The following is a 17,805-nucleotide window of genomic DNA, read 5'->3' as shown; positions in this document are numbered from 1 at the left end:
TGTGAGCAAGTGAGGGTGGTGATGGAGGAAACACTGAGCACCTCAGGGGGTAACATAGGGACTGAGTGTGAGCAAGTGAGGGTGGTGATGGAGGAAACACTGAGCGCCTCAGGGGATAACATAGGGACTGAGTGTGAGCAAGTGAGGGTGGTGATGGAGGAAACACTGAGCACCTCAGGGGGTAACAGGGACTGAGTGTGAGCAAGTGAGGGAGGTGATGGAGGAAACATTGAGCGCCTCAGGGGGTAACATAGAGACTGAGTGTGAGCAAGTGAGGGTGGTGATGGAGGAAACATTGAGCGCCTCAGGGGGTAACATAGAGACTGAGTGTGAGCAAGTGAGGGTGGTGATGGAGGAAACACTGAGCGCCTCAGGGGGTAACATAGAGACTGAGTGTGAGCAAGTGAGTGTGGTGATGGAGGAAACACTGAGCGCCTCAGGGGGTAACATAGAGACTGAGTGTGAGCAAGTGAGGGTGGTGATGGAGGAAACACTGAGCACCTCAGGGGGTAACATAGGGACTGAGTGTGAGCAAGTGAGGGTGGTGATGGAGGAAACACTGAGCGCCTCAGGGGGTAACATAGAGACTGAGTGTGAGCAAGTGAGGGTGGTGATGGAGGAAACACTGAGCGCCTCAGGGGGTAACATAGAGACTGAGTGTGAGCAAGTGAGGGTGGTGATGGAGGAAACACTGAGCGCCTCAGGGGGTAACATAGGGACTGAGTGTGAGCAAGTGAGGGTGGTGATGGAGGAAACACTGAGAGCCTCAGGGGATAACATAGAGACTGAGTGTGAGCAAGTGAGGGTGGTGATGGAGGAAACACTGAGCGCCTCAGGGGGTAACATAGAGACTGAGTGTGAGCAAGTGAGGGTGGTGATGGAGGAAACACTGAGTGCCTCAGGGGGTAACATAGGGACTGAGTGTGAGCAAGTGAGGGTGGTGATGGAGGAAATACTGAGCGCCTCAGGGGATAACATAGAGACTGAGTGTGAGCAAGTGAGGGTGGTGATGGAGGAAACACTGAGCGCCTCAGGGGGTAACATAGAGACTGAGTGTGAGCAAGTGAGGGAGGTGATGGAGGAAACACTGAGTGCCTCAGGGGGTAACATAGGGACTGAGTGTGAGCAAGTGAGGGTATGATGGAGGAAACATTGAGCGCCTCAGGGGATAACATAGGGACTGAGTGTGAGCAAGTGAGGGTGGTGATGGAGGAAACACTGAGCACCTCAGGGGGTAACATAGAGACTGAGTGTGAGCAAGTGAGGGTGGTGATGGAGGAAACACTGAGCGCCTCAGGGGATAACATAGGGACTGAGTGTGAGCAAGTGAGGGAGGTGATGGAGGAAACACTGAGCGCCTCAGGGGATAACATAGGGACTGAGTGTGAGCAAGTGAGGGTGGTGATGGAGGAAACACTGAGCGCCTCAGGGGATAACATAGGGACTGAGTGTGAGCAAGTGAGGGTGGTGATGGAGGAAACACTGAGCACCTCAGGGGGTAACATAGAGACTGAGTGTGAGCAAGTGAGGGTGGTGATGGAGGAAACACTGAGCACCTCAGGGGGTAACATAGGGACTGAGTGTGAGCAAGTGAGGGTGGTGATGGAGGAAACATTGAGCGCCTCAGGGGGTAACATAGAGACTGAGTGTGAGCAAGTGAGGGTGGTGATGGAGGAAACACTGAGCACCTCAGGGGGTAACATAGGGACTGAGTGTGAGCAAGTGAGGGTGGTGATGGAGGAAACACTGAGCGCCTCAGGGGGTAACATAGAGACTGAGTGTGAGCAAGTGAGGGTGGTGATGGAGGAAACACTGAGCACCTCAGGGGGTAACAGGGACTGAGTGTGAGCAAGTGAGGGAGGTGATGGAGGAAACATTGAGCGCCTCAGAGGGTAACATAGAGACTGAGTGTGAGCAAGTGAGGGTGGTGATGGAGGAAACATTGAGCGCCTCAGGGGGTAACATAGAGACTGAGTGTGAGCAAGTGAGGGTGGTGATGGAGGAAACACTGAGCGCCTCAGGGGGTAACATAGAGACTGAGTGTGAGCAAGTGAGTGTGGTGATGGAGGAAACACTGAGCGCCTCAGGGGGTAACATAGAGACTGAGTGTGAGCAAGTGAGGGTGGTGATGGAGGAAACACTGAGCACCTCAGGGGGTAACATAGGGACTGAGTGTGAGCAAGTGAGGGTGGTGATGGAGGAAACACTGAGCGCCTCAGGGGGTAACATAGAGACTGAGTGTGAGCAAGTGAAGGTGGTGATGGAGGAAACACTGAGCGCCTCAGGGGGTAACATAGAGACTGAGTGTGAGCAAGTGAGGGTGGTGATGGAGGAAACACTGAGCGCCTCAGGGGGTAACATAGGGACTGAGTGTGAGCAAGTGAGGGTGGTGATGGAGGAAACACTGAGAGCCTCAGGGGATAACATAGAGACTGAGTGTGAGCAAGTGAGGGTGGTGATGGAGGAAACACTGAGCGCCTCAGGGGGTAACATAGAGACTGAGTGTGAGCAAGTGAGGGTGGTGATGGAGGAAACACTGAGTGCCTCAGGGGGTAACATAGGGACTGAGTTTGAGCAAGTGAGGGTGGTGATGGAGGAAATACTGAGCGCCTCAGGGGATAACATAGAGACTGAGTGTGAGCAAGTGAGGGTGGTGATGGAGGAAACACTGAGCGCCTCAGGGGGTAACATAGAGACTGAGTGTGAGCAAGTGAGGGAGGTGATGGAGGAAACACTGAGTTCCTCAGGGGGTAACATAGGGACTGAGTGTGAGCAAGTGAGGGTATGATGGAGGAAACATTGAGCGCCTCAGGGGATAACATAGGGACTGAGTGTGAGCAAGTGAGGGTGGTGATGGAGGAAACACTGAGCACCTCAGGGGGTAACATAGAGACTGAGTGTGAGCAAGTGAGGGTGGTGATGGAGGAAACACTGAGCGCCTCAGGGGATAACATAGGGACTGAGTGTGAGCAAGTGAGGGAGGTGATGGAGGAAACACTGAGCGCCTCAGGGGATAACATAGGGACTGAGTGTGAGCAAGTGAGGGTGGTGATGGAGGAAACACTGAGCACCTCAGGGGGTAACATAGAGACTGAGTGTGAGCAAGTGAGGGTGGTGATGGAGGAAACACTGAGCACCTCAGGGGGTAACATAGGGACTGAGTGTGAGCAAGTGAGGGTGGTGATGGAGGAAACATTGAGCGCCTCAGGGGGTAACATAGAGACTGAGTGTGAGCAAGTGAGGGTGGTGATGGAGGAAACACTGAGCACCTCAGGGGGTAACATAGGGACTGAGTGTGAGCAAGTGAGGGTGGTGATGGAGGAAACACTGAGCGCCTCAGGGGGTAACATAGAGACTGAGTGTGAGCAAGTGAGGGTGGTGATGGAGGAAACACTGAGCACCTCAGGGGGTAACAGGGACTGAGTGTGAGCAAGTGAGGGAGGTGATGGAGGAAACATTGAGCGCCTCAGTGGGTAACATAGAGACTGAGTGTGAGCAAGTGAGGGTGGTGATGGAGGAAACATTGAGCGCCTCAGGGGGTAACATAGAGACTGAGTGTGAGCAAGTGAGGGTGGTGATGGAGGAAACACTGAGCGCCTCAGGGGGTAACATAGAGACTGAGTGTGAGCAAGTGAGTGTGGTGATGGAGGAAACACTGAGCGCCTCAGGGGGTAACATAGAGACTGAGTGTGAGCAAGTGAGGGTGGTGATGGAGGAAACACTGAGCACCTCAGGGGGTAACATAGGGACTGAGTGTGAGCAAGTGAGGGTGGTGATGGAGGAAACACTGAGCGCCTCAGGGGGTAACATAGAGACTGAGTGTGAGCAAGTGAGGGTGGTGATGGAGGAAACACTGAGCGCCTCAGGGGGTAACATAGAGACTGAGTGTGAGCAAGTGAGGGTGGTGATGGAGGAAACACTGAGCGCCTCAGGGGGTAACATAGGGACTGAGTGTGAGCAAGTGAGGGTGGTGATGGAGGAAACACTGAGAGCCTCAGGGGATAACATAGAGACTGAGTGTGAGCAAGTGAGGGTGGTGATGGAGGAAACACTGAGCGCCTCAGGGGGTAACATAGAGACTGAGTGTGAGCAAGTGAGGGTGGTGATGGAGGAAACACTGAGTGCCTCAGGGGGTAACATAGGGACTGAGTGTGAGCAAGTGAGGGTGGTGATGGAGGAAATACTGAGCGCCTCAGGGGATAACATAGAGACTGAGTGTGAGCAAGTGAGGGTGGTGATGGAGGAAACACTGAGCGCCTCAGGGGGTAACATAGAGACTGAGTGTGAGCAAGTGAGGGAGGTGATGGAGGAAACACTGAGTGCCTCAGGGGGTAACATAGGGACTGAGTGTGAGCAAGTGAGGGTATGATGGAGGAAACATTGAGCGCTTCAGGGGATAACATAGGGACTGAGTGTGAGCAAGTGAGGGTGGTGATGGAGGAAACACTGAGCACCTCAGGGGGTAACATAGAGACTGAGTGTGAGCAAGTGAGGGTGGTGATGGAGGAAACACTGAGCGCCTCAGGGGATAACATAGGGACTGAGTGTGAGCAAGTGAGGGAGGTGATGGAGGAAACACTGAGCGCCTCAGGGGATAACATAGGGACTGAGTGTGAGCAAGTGAGGGTGGTGATGGAGGAAACACTGAGCGCCTCAGGGGATAACATAGGGACTGAGTGTGAGCAAGTGAGGGTGGTGATGGAGGAAACACTGAGCACCTCAGGGGGTAACATAGAGACTGAGTGTGAGCAAGTGAGGGTGGTGATGGAGGAAACACTGAGCACCTCAGGGGGTATCATAGGGACTGAGTGTGAGCTAGTGAGGGTGGTGATGGAGGAAACATTGAGCGCCTCAGGGGGTAACATAGAGACTGAGTGTGAGCAAGTGAGGGTGGTGATGGAGGAAACACTGAGCACCTCAGGGGGTAACATAGGGACTGAGTGTGAGCAAGTGAGGGTGGTGATGGAGGAAACACTGAGCGCCTCAGGGGGTAACATAGAGACTGAGTGTGAGCAAGTGAGGGTGGTGATGGAGGAAACACTGAGCGCCTCAGGGGATAACATAGAGACTGAGTGTGAGCAAGTGAGGGTGGTGATGGAGGAAACACTGAGCGCCTCAGGGGGTAACATAGAGACTGAGTGTGAGCAAGTGAGGGTGGTGATGGAGGAAACACTGAGCGCCTCAGGGGGTAACAGGGACTGAGTGTGAGCAAGTGAGGGTGATGATGGAGGAAACACTGAGCGCCTCAGGGGATAACATAGAGACTGAGTGTGAGCAAGTGAGGGAGGTGATGGAGGAAACACTGAGCGCCTCAGGGGGTAACATAGAGACTGAGTGTGAGCAAGTGAGGGTGGTGATGGAGGAAACACTGAGCGCCTCAGGGGGTAACAGGGACTGAGTGTGAGCAAGTGAGGGTGGTGATGGAGGAAACACTGAGCGCCTCAGGGGATAACATAGAGACTGAGTGTGAGCAAGTGAGGGTGGTGATGGAGGAAACACTGAGCGCCTCAGGGGGTAACATAGAGACTGAGTGTGAGCAAGTGAGGGTGGTGATGGAGGAAACACTGAGCGCCTCAGGGGGTAACATAGGGACTGAGTGTGAGGAAGTGAGGGTGGTGATGGAGGAAACACTGAGCGCCTCAGGGGATAACAAAGAGACTGAGTGTGAGCAAGTGAGGGTGGTGATGGAGGAAACACTGAGCACCTCAGGAGGTAACATAGGGACTGAGTGTGAGCAAGTGAGGGTGGTGATGGAGGAAACACTGAGAGCCTCAGGGGGTAACATAGAGACTGAGTGTGAGCAAGTGAGGGAGGTGATGGAGGAAACACTGAGCACCTCAGGGGGTAACATAGAGACTGAGTGTGAGCAAGTGAGGGAGGTGATGGAGGAAACACTGAGAGCCTCAGGGGGTAACATAGAGACTGAGTGTGAGCAAGTGAGGGAGGTGATGGAGGAAACACTGAGAGCCTCAGGGGGTAACATAGAGACTGAGTGTGAGCAAGTGAGGGAGGTGATGGAGGAAACACTGAGCACCTCAGGGGGTAACATAGAGACTGAGTGTGAGCAAGTGAGGGAGGTGATGGAGGAAACACTGAGCGCCTCAGTAGGTATGTCAGCTATTGAAGAGAGGGTAATCGAATGCCCAAATCTCTAAGTGAGTGAACTCTTGAGCGCCGGGTCCTCCTCAATGAGTGAGTTATCGAGTACCCGATGCTTAGATGAGCTTCTAGGTAAGTTATCTCGTACCTGAGCGTGTGCTTGGGAGAGTCAGTGAGTTTTGCTTTTGACCACCTGAGTATATGCCGAGGTGGCCACTGAGTGACTTGTTGAGTGCCGGTGTTTGCTGTCTACACAGGCAGACCGCGCTCCGGATGAGCTCTGAACGACCTGTAACACGTCGCTCACTGCGCACAGGCAGCCATTGCTCTCAGCAGCACACACTGGTTACTCAGAACAACGTGCTGCCGAGTCCAATGATGTTTTGTGCAAATCAAAAGATTGTTTCACCCGACGAACAATTGTGTTTCTCCGTCGCCGGGTGATCGGTAGCCGGTTTGCTCTGCCTGATTATTGGGAGAAGAGTGAAGTCTAGGGAAGTGATGGAAGTGTGCACAGGCTGGATACGATCACCCATCATGTTATGTGCCGTGGACCCATCTGTCATCCGTCCTTCTGTCCCCAGGGCTCATCCTCCTCCTCATCCTCCTGGTCCTCATCAGATGCTTTTGCTGCTGTTGTTGTGACTGCGATTCCCAAGTTGACAAGGTAACACGAGTCTGCGCCTGTCGCCTTCTCCCGGCGGACCGAGCTGTCAGCTCCGCTAAGACGCAACGTGCAGCCAATGAATTCATGGCGCAAGTGCAAAAAAACAACAGGCAAACCTCGGCCGGCGGAGGAGACACCTTGCTCCTCGGGTGCCCTCTTGGATTAGGTCTCGACACTCCTAGAGTTAACAGAAAAGTCCATCTTACGTTGTATGAGACATCATCATTCCAATACATGCCTAAATAATACCACCACATAGTGCACAAATACCAGGCGCTATTTAGGTAACCGCCATACCTTACCCAAAATATCAGCAGTATAGAGCAGCCAAACGAGACAACCAGACAAAATAATGAGTCAATTCTATACACAGTCCAATATTAACGTCCCCGGCGACACAGAGACCCTATACTATAAATCTAGCGTTACATAGAGTGCCGCCATATCACGTCACCCTCCCAGTAATGCCGCAATTTCTGATTTCCAAGTCATTCAGCCATAGAAAATAATAATCTGATTCTGGCTGCAGAGACTGGAGGAGATATATCAGTGAGAGGATAATCCCCAAAAATCTCATCATCCCGAATATCAGCAATAATAATATCCCCGACAAACCCCCAATAAATATAGGAGAGGAAATGAGTATGGGGGGCAGGCGGAACACCGACAGGGAGAGGGTCGCCACATCGCAGTACATACAGTACAATGGTAGCAAAGCCTGACTTATCTCTAGGTGCGGAAACAGGACAGGAAAATGACTGTCCTATCTATACCGCAATAATATGTACCGTAATAATGTGTAATCAACTGACAGATAACAGCTCATAATATCTCACTAACGATAACGAGGAGACAAAAGTACAAGGACACAATGAGAAGATAGTATTATAGTAGTTATATTTTTGTACATAGGAGCAGTATTATAGTAGATATATTCCTCTACATAGGGGGCAGTATTATAGTAGTTATATTCTTGTATATAGGGGCAGTATTATAGTAGTTATATTCTTGTACATAGGGGGCAGTATTATAGTAGTTATATTCCTGTACATAGGGGACAGTATTATAGTAGTTATATTCTTGTACATAGGAGGCAGTATTATAGTAGTTATATTCTTGTACATAGGGGGCAGTATTATAGTAGTTATATTCTTGTACATAGGGGCAGTATTATAGTAGTTATATTCTTGTACATAGGGGCAGTATTATAGTAGTTATATTCTTGTACATAGGGGCAGTATTATAGTAGTTATATTCTTGTACATAGGGGCAGTATTATAGTAGTTATATTCTTGTACATAGGGGGCAGTATTATAGTAGTTATATTCTTGTACATAGGAGGCAGTATTATAGTAGTTCTATTCTTGTACATAGGGCGCAGTATTATAGTAGTTATATTCTTGTACATAGGGGCAGTATTACAGTAGTTATATTCTTGTACATAGGGGGCAGTATTATAGCAGTTATATTCTTGTACATAGGAGCAGTATTACAGTAGTTATATTCTTGTACATAGGGGGCAGTATTATAGTAGTTATATTCTTGTACATAGGGGCAGTATTATAGTAGTTATATTCTTATACATAGGGGTAGTATTATAGTAGTTATATTCCTGTACATAGGGGGCAGTATTATAGTAGTTATATTCTTGTACATAGGAGGCAGTATTATAGTAGTTATATTCTTGTACATAGGGGCAGTATTCTAGTAGTTATATTCTTGTACATAGGGGGCAGTATTCTAGTAGTTATATTCTTGTACATAGGGGCAGTATTTTAGTATATTCTTGTACATAGGGGGCAGTATTATAGTAGTTATATTCTTATACATAGGGGTAGTATTATAGTAGTTATATTCCTGTACATAGGGGGCAGTATTATAGTAGTTATATTCTTGTACATAGGAGGCAGTATTATAGTAGTTATATTCTTGTACATAGGGGCAGTATTATAGTAGTTATATTCTTGTACATAGGGGCAGTATTATAGTAGTTATATTCTTGTACATAGGGGCAGTATTATAGTAGTTATATTCTTGTACATAGGGGGCAGTATTATAGTAGTTATATTCTTGTACATAGGGGCAGTATTATAGTAGTTATATTCTTGTACATAGGGGCAGTATTATAGTAGTTATATTCTTGTACATAGGAGGCAGTATTATAGTAGTTATATTCTTGTACATAGGGGGCAGTAATATAGTAGTTATATTCTTGTACATAGGGGCAGTATTATAGTAGTTATATTCTTGTACATAGGGGCAGTATTATAGTAGTTATATTCTTGTACATAGGGGCAGTATTATAGTAGTTATATTCTTGTACATAGGGGCAGTATTATAGTAGTTATATTCTTGTACATAGGGGGCAGTATTATAGTAGTTATATTCTTGTACATAGGAGGCAGTATTATAGTAGTTATATTCTTGTACATAGGGGGCAGTATTATAGTAGTTATATTCTTGTACACAGGGGCAGTATTACAGTAGTTATATTCTTGTACATAGGGGGCAGTATTACAGTAGTTATATTCTTGTACATAGGAGGCAGTATTACAGTAGTTATATTCTTGTACATAGGGGGCAGTATTATAGTAGTTATATTCCTGTACATAGGGGGCAGTATTATAGTAGTTATATTCCTGTACATAGGGAGCAGTATTATAGTAGTTATATTCTTGTACATAGGAGGCAGTATTATAGTAGTTATATTCTTGTACATAGGGGGCAGTATTATAGTAGTTATATTCTTGTACATAGGAGGCAGTATTATAGTAGTTATATTCTTGTACATAGGGGGCAGTATTATAGTAGTTATATTCCTGTACATAGGGGGCAGTATTATAGTAGTTATATTCCTGTACATAGGGAGCAGTATTATAGTAGTTATATTCTTGTACATAGGAGGCAGTATTATAGTAGTTATATTCTTGTACATAGGGGGCAGTATTATAGTTGTTATATTCTTGTACATAGGGGCAGTATTATAGTAGTTATATTCTTGTACATAGGGGCAGTATTATAGTAGTTATATTCTTGTACATAGGGGCAGTATTATAGTAGTTATAATCTTGTACATAGGGGCAGTATTATAGTAGTTATATTCTTGTACATAGGGGGCAGTATTATAGTAGTTATATTCTTGTACATAGGAGGCAGTATTATAGTAGTTATATTCTTGTACATAGGGGGCAGTATTATAGTAGTTATATTCTTGTACATAGGGGCAGTATTACAGTAGTTATATTCTTGTACATAGGGGGCAGTATTATAGCAGTTATATTCTTGTACATAGGAGCAGTATTACAGTAGTTATATTCTTGTACATAGGGGGCAGTATTATAGTAGTTATATTCTTGTACATAGGGGCAGTATTATAGTAGTTATATTCTTGTACATAGGGGGCAGTATTATAGTAGTTATATTCTTGTACATAGGAGGCAGTATTATAGTAGTTATATTCTTGTACATAGGGGGCAGTATTATAGTAGTTATATTCCTGTACATAGGGGGCAGTATTATAGTAGTTATATTCCTGTACATAGGGAGCAGTATTATAGTAGTTATATTCTTGTACATAGGAGGCAGTATTATAGTAGTTATATTCTTGTACATAGGGGGCAGTATTATAGTAGTTATATTCTTGTACATAGGGGCAGTATTATAGTAGTTATATTCTTGTACATAGGGGCAGTATTATAGTAGTTATATTCTTGTACATAGGGGCAGTATTATAGTAGTTATATTCTTGTACATAGGGGGCAGTATTATAGTAGTTATATTCTTGTACATAGGAGGCAGTATTATAGTAGTTATATTCTTGTACATAGGGGGCAGTATTATAGTAGTTATATTCTTGTACATAGGGGCAGTATTCTAGTAGTTATATTCTTGTACATAGGGGCAGTATTCTAGTAGTTATATTCTTGTATATGGGGGGAAGTATTATAGTAGTTATATTCTTGTACATAGGGGGCAGTATTATAGTAGTTATATTCTTGTACATAGGGGGCAGTATTATAGTAGTTATATTCTTGTATATAGGAGCAGTATTATAGTAGTTATATTCTTGTACATAGGGGCAGTATTATAGTAGTTATATTCTTGTACATAGGGGGCATTATTCTAGTAGTTATATTCTTGTACATAGGAGCAGTAATATAGTAGTTATATTCTTGTACATAGGGGCAGTATTATAGTAGTTATATTCTTGTACATAGGGGGGCAGTATTATAGTAGCTATATTCTTGTACATAGGGGGCAGTATTATAGTAGTTATATTCTTGTACATAGGGGGCAGTATTATAGTAGTTATATTCTTGTCCATAGGGGGCAGTATTATAGTAGTTATATTCTTGTATATAGGAGCAGTATTATAGTAGTTATATTCTTGTACATAGGGGCAGTATTATAGTAGTTATATTCTTGTACATAGGGGCAGTATTATAGTAGTTATATTCTTGTACATAGGGGGCAGTATTATAGTAGTTATATTCTTGTACATAGGGGCAGTATTATAGTAGTTATATTCTTGTACATAGGGGCAGTATTATAGTAGTTATATTCTTGTACATAGGGGGCAGTATTATAGTAGTTATATTCTTGTACATAGAGGGCAGTAATATGGTAGTTATATTCTTGTACATAGGGGCAGTATTATAGTAGTTATATTCTTGTACATAGGGGCAGTATTATAGTAGTTATATTCTTGTACATAGGGGGCAGTATTATAGTAGTTATATTCTTGTACATATGGGCAGTATTATAGTAGTTATATTCTTGTACATAGGGGGCAGTATTATAGTAGTTATATTCTTGTACATAGGGGGCAGTATTCTAGTAGTTATATTCTTGTACATAGGGGGCAGTATTATAGTAGCTATATTCTTGTATATTGGGGGCAGTATTATAGTAGTTATATTCTTGTACATAGGGGGCAGTATTATAGTAGTTATATTCTTGTCCATAGGGGACAGTATTATAGTAGTTATATTCTTGTACATAGGGGGCAGTATTATAGTAGTTATATTCTTGTCCATAGGGGACAGTATTATAGTAGTTATATTCTTGTACATAGGGGGCAGTATTATAGTAGTTATATTCTTGTACATAGGGGCAGTATTATAGTAGTTATATTCTTGTACATAGGGGCAGTATTATAGTAGTTATATTCTTGTACATAGGAGGCAGTATTATAGTAGTTATATTCTTGTACATAGGGGGCAGTATTATAGTAGTTATATTCTTGTACATAGGGGCAGTATTATAGTAGTTATATTCTTGTACATAGGGGCAGTATTATAGTAGTTATATTCTTGTACATAGGGGCAGTATTATAGTAGTTATATTCTTGTACATAGGGGCAGTATTATAGTAGTTATATTCTTGTACATAGGGGGCAGTATTATAGTAGTTATATTCTTGTACATAGGAGGCAGTATTATAGTAGTTATATTCTTGTACATAGGGGGCAGTATTATAGTAGTTATATTCTTGTACACAGGGGCAGTATTACAGTAGTTATATTCTTGTACATAGGGGGCAGTATTACAGTAGTTATATTCTTGTACATAGGAGGCAGTATTACAGTAGTTATATTCTTGTACATAGGGGGCAGTATTATAGTAGTTATATTCCTGTACATAGGGGGCAGTATTATAGTAGTTATATTCCTGTACATAGGGAGCAGTATTATAGTAGTTATATTCTTGTACATAGGAGGCAGTATTATAGTAGTTATATTCTTGTACATAGGGGGCAGTATTATAGTAGTTATATTCTTGTACATAGGAGGCAGTATTATAGTAGTTATATTCTTGTACATAGGGGGCAGTATTATAGTAGTTATATTCCTGTACATAGGGGGCAGTATTATAGTAGTTATATTCCTGTACATAGGGAGCAGTATTATAGTAGTTATATTCTTGTACATAGGAGGCAGTATTATAGTAGTTATATTCTTGTACATAGGGGGCAGTATTATAGTTGTTATATTCTTGTACATAGGGGCAGTATTATAGTAGTTATATTCTTGTACATAGGGGCAGTATTATAGTAGTTATATTCTTGTACATAGGGGCAGTATTATAGTAGTTATAATCTTGTACATAGGGGCAGTATTATAGTAGTTATATTCTTGTACATAGGGGGCAGTATTATAGTAGTTATATTCTTGTACATAGGAGGCAGTATTATAGTAGTTATATTCTTGTACATAGGGGGCAGTATTATAGTAGTTATATTCTTGTACATAGGGGCAGTATTACAGTAGTTATATTCTTGTACATAGGGGCAGTATTACAGTAGTTATATTCTTGTACATAGGGGGCAGTATTATAGCAGTTATATTCTTGTACATAGGAGCAGTATTACAGTAGTTATATTCTTGTACATAGGGGGCAGTATTATAGTAGTTATATTCTTGTACATAGGGGCAGTATTATAGTAGTTATATTCTTGTACATAGGGGGCAGTATTATAGTAGTTATATTCTTGTACATAGGAGGCAGTATTATAGTAGTTATATTCTTGTACATAGGGGGCAGTATTATAGTATATTCCTGTACATAGGGGGCAGTATTATAGTAGTTATATTCCTGTACATAGGGAGCAGTATTATAGTAGTTATATTCTTGTACATAGGAGGCAGTATTATAGTAGTTATATTCTTGTACATAGGGGGCAGTATTATAGTAGTTATATTCTTGTACATAGGGGCAGTATTATAGTAGTTATATTCTTGTACATAGGGGCAGTATTATAGTAGTTATATTCTTGTACATAGGGGCAGTATTATAGTAGTTATATTCTTGTACATAGGGGGCAGTATTATAGTAGTTATATTCTTGTACATAGGAGGCAGTATTATAGTAGTTATATTCTTGTACATAGGGGGCAGTATTATAGTAGTTATATTCTTGTACATAGGGGCAGTATTACAGTAGTTATATTCTTGTACATAGGGGGCAGTATTATAGCAGTTATATTCTTGTACATAGGAGCAGTATTACAGTAGTTATATTCTTGTTCATAGGGGGCAGTATTATAGTAGTTATATTCTTGTACATAGGGGCAGTATTATAGTAGTTATATTCTTATACATAGGGGTAGTATTATAGTAGTTATATTCCTGTACATAGGGGGCAGTATTATAGTAGTTATATTCTTGTACATAGGAGGCAGTATTATAGTAGTTATATTCTTGTACATAGGGGCAGTATTCTAGTAGTTATATTCTTGTACATAGGGGGCAGTATTCTAGTAGTTATATTCTTGTACATAGGGGCAGTATTCTACTATATTCTTGTACATAGGGGGCAGTATTATAGTAGTTATATTCTTATACATAGGGGTAGTATTATAGTAGTTATATTCCTGTACATAGGGGGCAGTATTATAGTAGTTATATTCTTGTACATAGGAGGCAGTATTATAGTAGTTATATTCTTGTACATAGGAGCAGTATTATAGTAGTTATATTCTTGTACATAGGGGGCAGTATTATAGTTATATTCTTGTACATAGGAGGCAGTATTATAGTAGTTATATTCTTGTACATAGGGGTAGTATTATAGTAGTTATATTCCTGTACATAGGGGGCAGTATTATAGTAGTTATATTCTTGTACATAGGAGGCAGTATTATAGTTATATTCTTGTACATAGGGGTAGTATTATAGTAGTTATATTCCTGTACATAGGGGGCAGTATTATAGTAGTTATATTCTTGTACATAGGGGGCAGTATTATAGTTATATTCTTGTACATAGGAGGCAGTATTATAGTAGTTATATTCTTATACATAGGGGTAGTATTATAATAGTTATATTCCTGTACATAGGGGGCAGTATTATAGTAGTTATATTCTTGTACATAGGAGGCAGTATTCTAGTAGTTATATTCTTGTACATAGGGGCAGTATTCTAGTAGTTATATTCTTGTACATAGGGGGCAGTATTATAGTAGTTATATTCTTGTACATAGTGGCAGTATTATAGTAGTTATATTCTTGTACATAGGGGGCAGTATTATAGCAGTTATATTCTTGTATATAGGAGCAGTATTATAGTAGTTATATTCTTGTACATAGGGGGCAGTATTATAGTAGTTATATTCTTGTACATAGGGGGCAGTATTATAGTAGTTATATTCTTGTACATAGGGGCAGTATTCTAGTAGTTATATTCTTGTACATAGGGGCAGTATTCTAGTAGTTATATTCTTGTATATGGGGGGAAGTATTATAGTAGTTATATTCTTGTACATAGGGGGCAGTATTATAGTAGTTATATTCTTGTACATAGGGGGCAGTATTATAGTAGTTATATTCTTGTATATAGGAGCAGTATTATAGTAGTTATATTCTTGTACATAGGGGCAGTATTATAGTAGTTATATTCTTGTACATAGGGGGCATTATTCTAGTAGTTATATTCTTGTACATAGGAGCAGTAATATAGTAGTTATATTCTTGTACATAGGGGCAGTATTATAGTAGTTATATTCTTGTACATAGGGGGGCAGTATTATAGTAGCTATATTCTTGTACATAGGGGGCAGTATTATAGTAGTTATATTCTTGTACATAGGGGGCAGTATTATAGTAGTTATATTCTTGTCCATAGGGGGCAGTATTATAGTAGTTATATTCTTGTATATAGGAGCAGTATTATAGTAGTTATATTCTTGTACATAGGGGCAGTATTATAGTAGTTATATTCTTGTACATAGGGGCAGTATTATAGTAGTTATATTCTTGTACATAGGGGGCAGTATTATAGTAGTTATATTCTTGTACATAGGGGCAGTATTATAGTAGTTATATTCTTGTACATAGGGGCAGTATTATAGTAGTTATATTCTTGTACATAGGGGGCAGTATTATAGTAGTTATATTCTTGTACATAGAGGGCAGTAATATGGTAGTTATATTCTTGTACATAGGGGCAGTATTATAGTAGTTATATTCTTGTACATAGGGGCAGTATTATAGTAGTTATATTCTTGTACATAGGGGGCAGTATTATAGTAGTTATATTCTTGTACATATGGGCAGTATTATAGTAGTTATATTCTTGTACATAGGGGGCAGTATTATAGTAGTTATATTCTTGTACATAGGGGGCAGTATTCTAGTAGTTATATTCTTGTACATAGGGGGCAGTATTATAGTAGCTATATTCTTGTATATTGGGGGCAGTATTATAGTAGTTATATTCTTGTACATAGGGGGCAGTATTATAGTAGTTATATTCTTGTCCATAGGGGACAGTATTATAGTAGTTATATTCTTGTACATAGGGGGCAGTATTATAGTAGTTATATTCTTGTCCATAGGGGACAGTATTATAGTAGTTATATTCTTGTACATAGGGGGCAGTATTATAGTAGTTATATTCTTGTACATAGGGGCAGTATTATAGTAGTTATATTCTTGTACATAGTGGCAGTATTATAGTAGTTATATTCTTATACATAGGGGGCAGTATTATAGTAGTTATATTCTTGTATATAGGGGGCAGTATTATAGTAGTTATATTCTTGTACATAGGGGGCAGTATTATAGTAGCTATATTCTTGTACACTGGATCAGTAATGTAGAAATTTTTCATTTTTTTACAGAGAAAGTATAAACAGAAGGTTGGGGTTGACAATCTCGCTCTGGAGCCATAATCGCAGCCTTCCCTGGGTTGACAGAAATCTAATGGAGCCAATGAAACTGAATCCCTGAGCTTTTCTTATGCGTGGTGATTTCAATGACTGTAATTATTTCTCCTGGATTATTATCACATTTAGGACGTAATAACATTGATTGCATTAATAGATCATTATTAGAATTTATGCTGCCATAAGCTCATTCACCACTGGGGAGCACAATCATCTTTTTCCCCATCGGGGCTGATATTGGTGTGCGGTTACATGAGAGGTGAAGCTATATTGGGAGACCTGCTCGGATTGTAGATGCAGCTTTGGGTGTGAATGGAGCATTAAATTCAAAATCAATTTAAAGAACAAAAAAAGTTATTTTGATGTAGAATAAAAGTTTTTAAAACTTTTTTTTTTTCTATTTATATGAAAGGACAAGGAAGTACATAGAGCCACGGGGGTCCCACGGTGCCTTCCATTACCCCACTACTGTACGTGCAGGGGCCACTTTATTGGAAAAAGTGTCTCTTAAAGGGGTTTTCGTTTCTTTCCCCTTAATATAAAATCTTCCTATGAATTTGTGGATCCCTCCCTTCTTACAGTTGTGGCCAAAAGTATTGACACCCCTGCAATTTTGTCAGATACTCAGTTTCTTCCTGAAAATGATTGCAAACACAAATTCTTTGGTATCATTATCTTCATTTAATTTGTCTTAAATGCAAACACACAAAAAGAATTGTCCTAAAGCCAAATTGGATATAATTCCACACCAAACATAAAAAAAGAGGGTGGACAAAAGTATTGGCACTGTTCGAAAAATCATGTGATCTTCTCTAATTTGTGTAATTAACAGCACCTGTAACTTACCTGTGGCACCTAACAGGTGTTGGCAATAACTAAATCACACTTGCAGCCAGTTGACATGGATTAAAGTTGACTCAACCTCTGTCCTGTGTCCTTGTGTGTACCACATTGAGCATGGAGAAAAGAAAGAAGAACAAAGAACTGTCTGAGGACTTGAGAAACCAAATTGTGAGGAAGCATGAGCAATCTCAAGGCTACAAGTCCATCTCCAAACACCTGAATGTTCCTGTGTCTACCGTGCGCAGTGTCATCAAGAAGTGTAAAGCCCATGGCCCTGTGGCTAACCTCCCTAGATGTGGCCGGAAAAGAAAAATTGACAAGAGATTTCAGCGCAAGATTGTGCGGATGTTGGATAAAGAACCTCGACTAACATCCAAACAAGTTCAAGCTGCCCTGCAGTCCGAGGGTACAACAGTGTCAACCCGTACTATCCGTCGTCGTCTGAATGAAAAGGGACTGTATGGTAGGAGACCCAGGAAGACCCCACTTCTTACCCCGAGACATAAAAAAGCCAGGCTGGAGTTTGCCAAAACT

The 17,805-nt window shown here is 41.8% G+C and overlaps 1 protein-coding gene across 1 annotated transcript in view; it reads left to right on the top strand.

Moving 5' to 3' along the window:
- Positions 1 to 16,816, top strand: part of SMIM22 (small integral membrane protein 22) — a 47,408-nt gene extending 30,592 nt beyond the window's left edge. Inside the window, exons 3-4 of the mRNA XM_073558580.1 lie at positions 6,684 to 6,766; positions 16,384 to 16,816. Of these exons, the coding sequence (XP_073414681.1) occupies positions 6,684 to 6,766; positions 16,384 to 16,434 (134 nt within the window). The 3' untranslated portion in view covers positions 16,435 to 16,816. The remainder of the gene's footprint in view (positions 1 to 6,683; positions 6,767 to 16,383) is intronic.
- Positions 16,817 to 17,805: the final 989 nt, after the last annotated feature.

Source organism: Dendrobates tinctorius, unplaced genomic scaffold (genome assembly GCF_039654945.1).
Source record: "Dendrobates tinctorius isolate UK_male_01 unplaced genomic scaffold, ASM3965494v1 ptg000257l, whole genome shotgun sequence".
In the NCBI taxonomy this organism is placed as follows: Eukaryota; Metazoa; Chordata; class Amphibia; order Anura; family Dendrobatidae; genus Dendrobates; species Dendrobates tinctorius.
The sequence above is the reverse complement of the archived record's forward strand: the minus strand, read 5'-3'. Positions and strand labels throughout refer to the sequence as shown.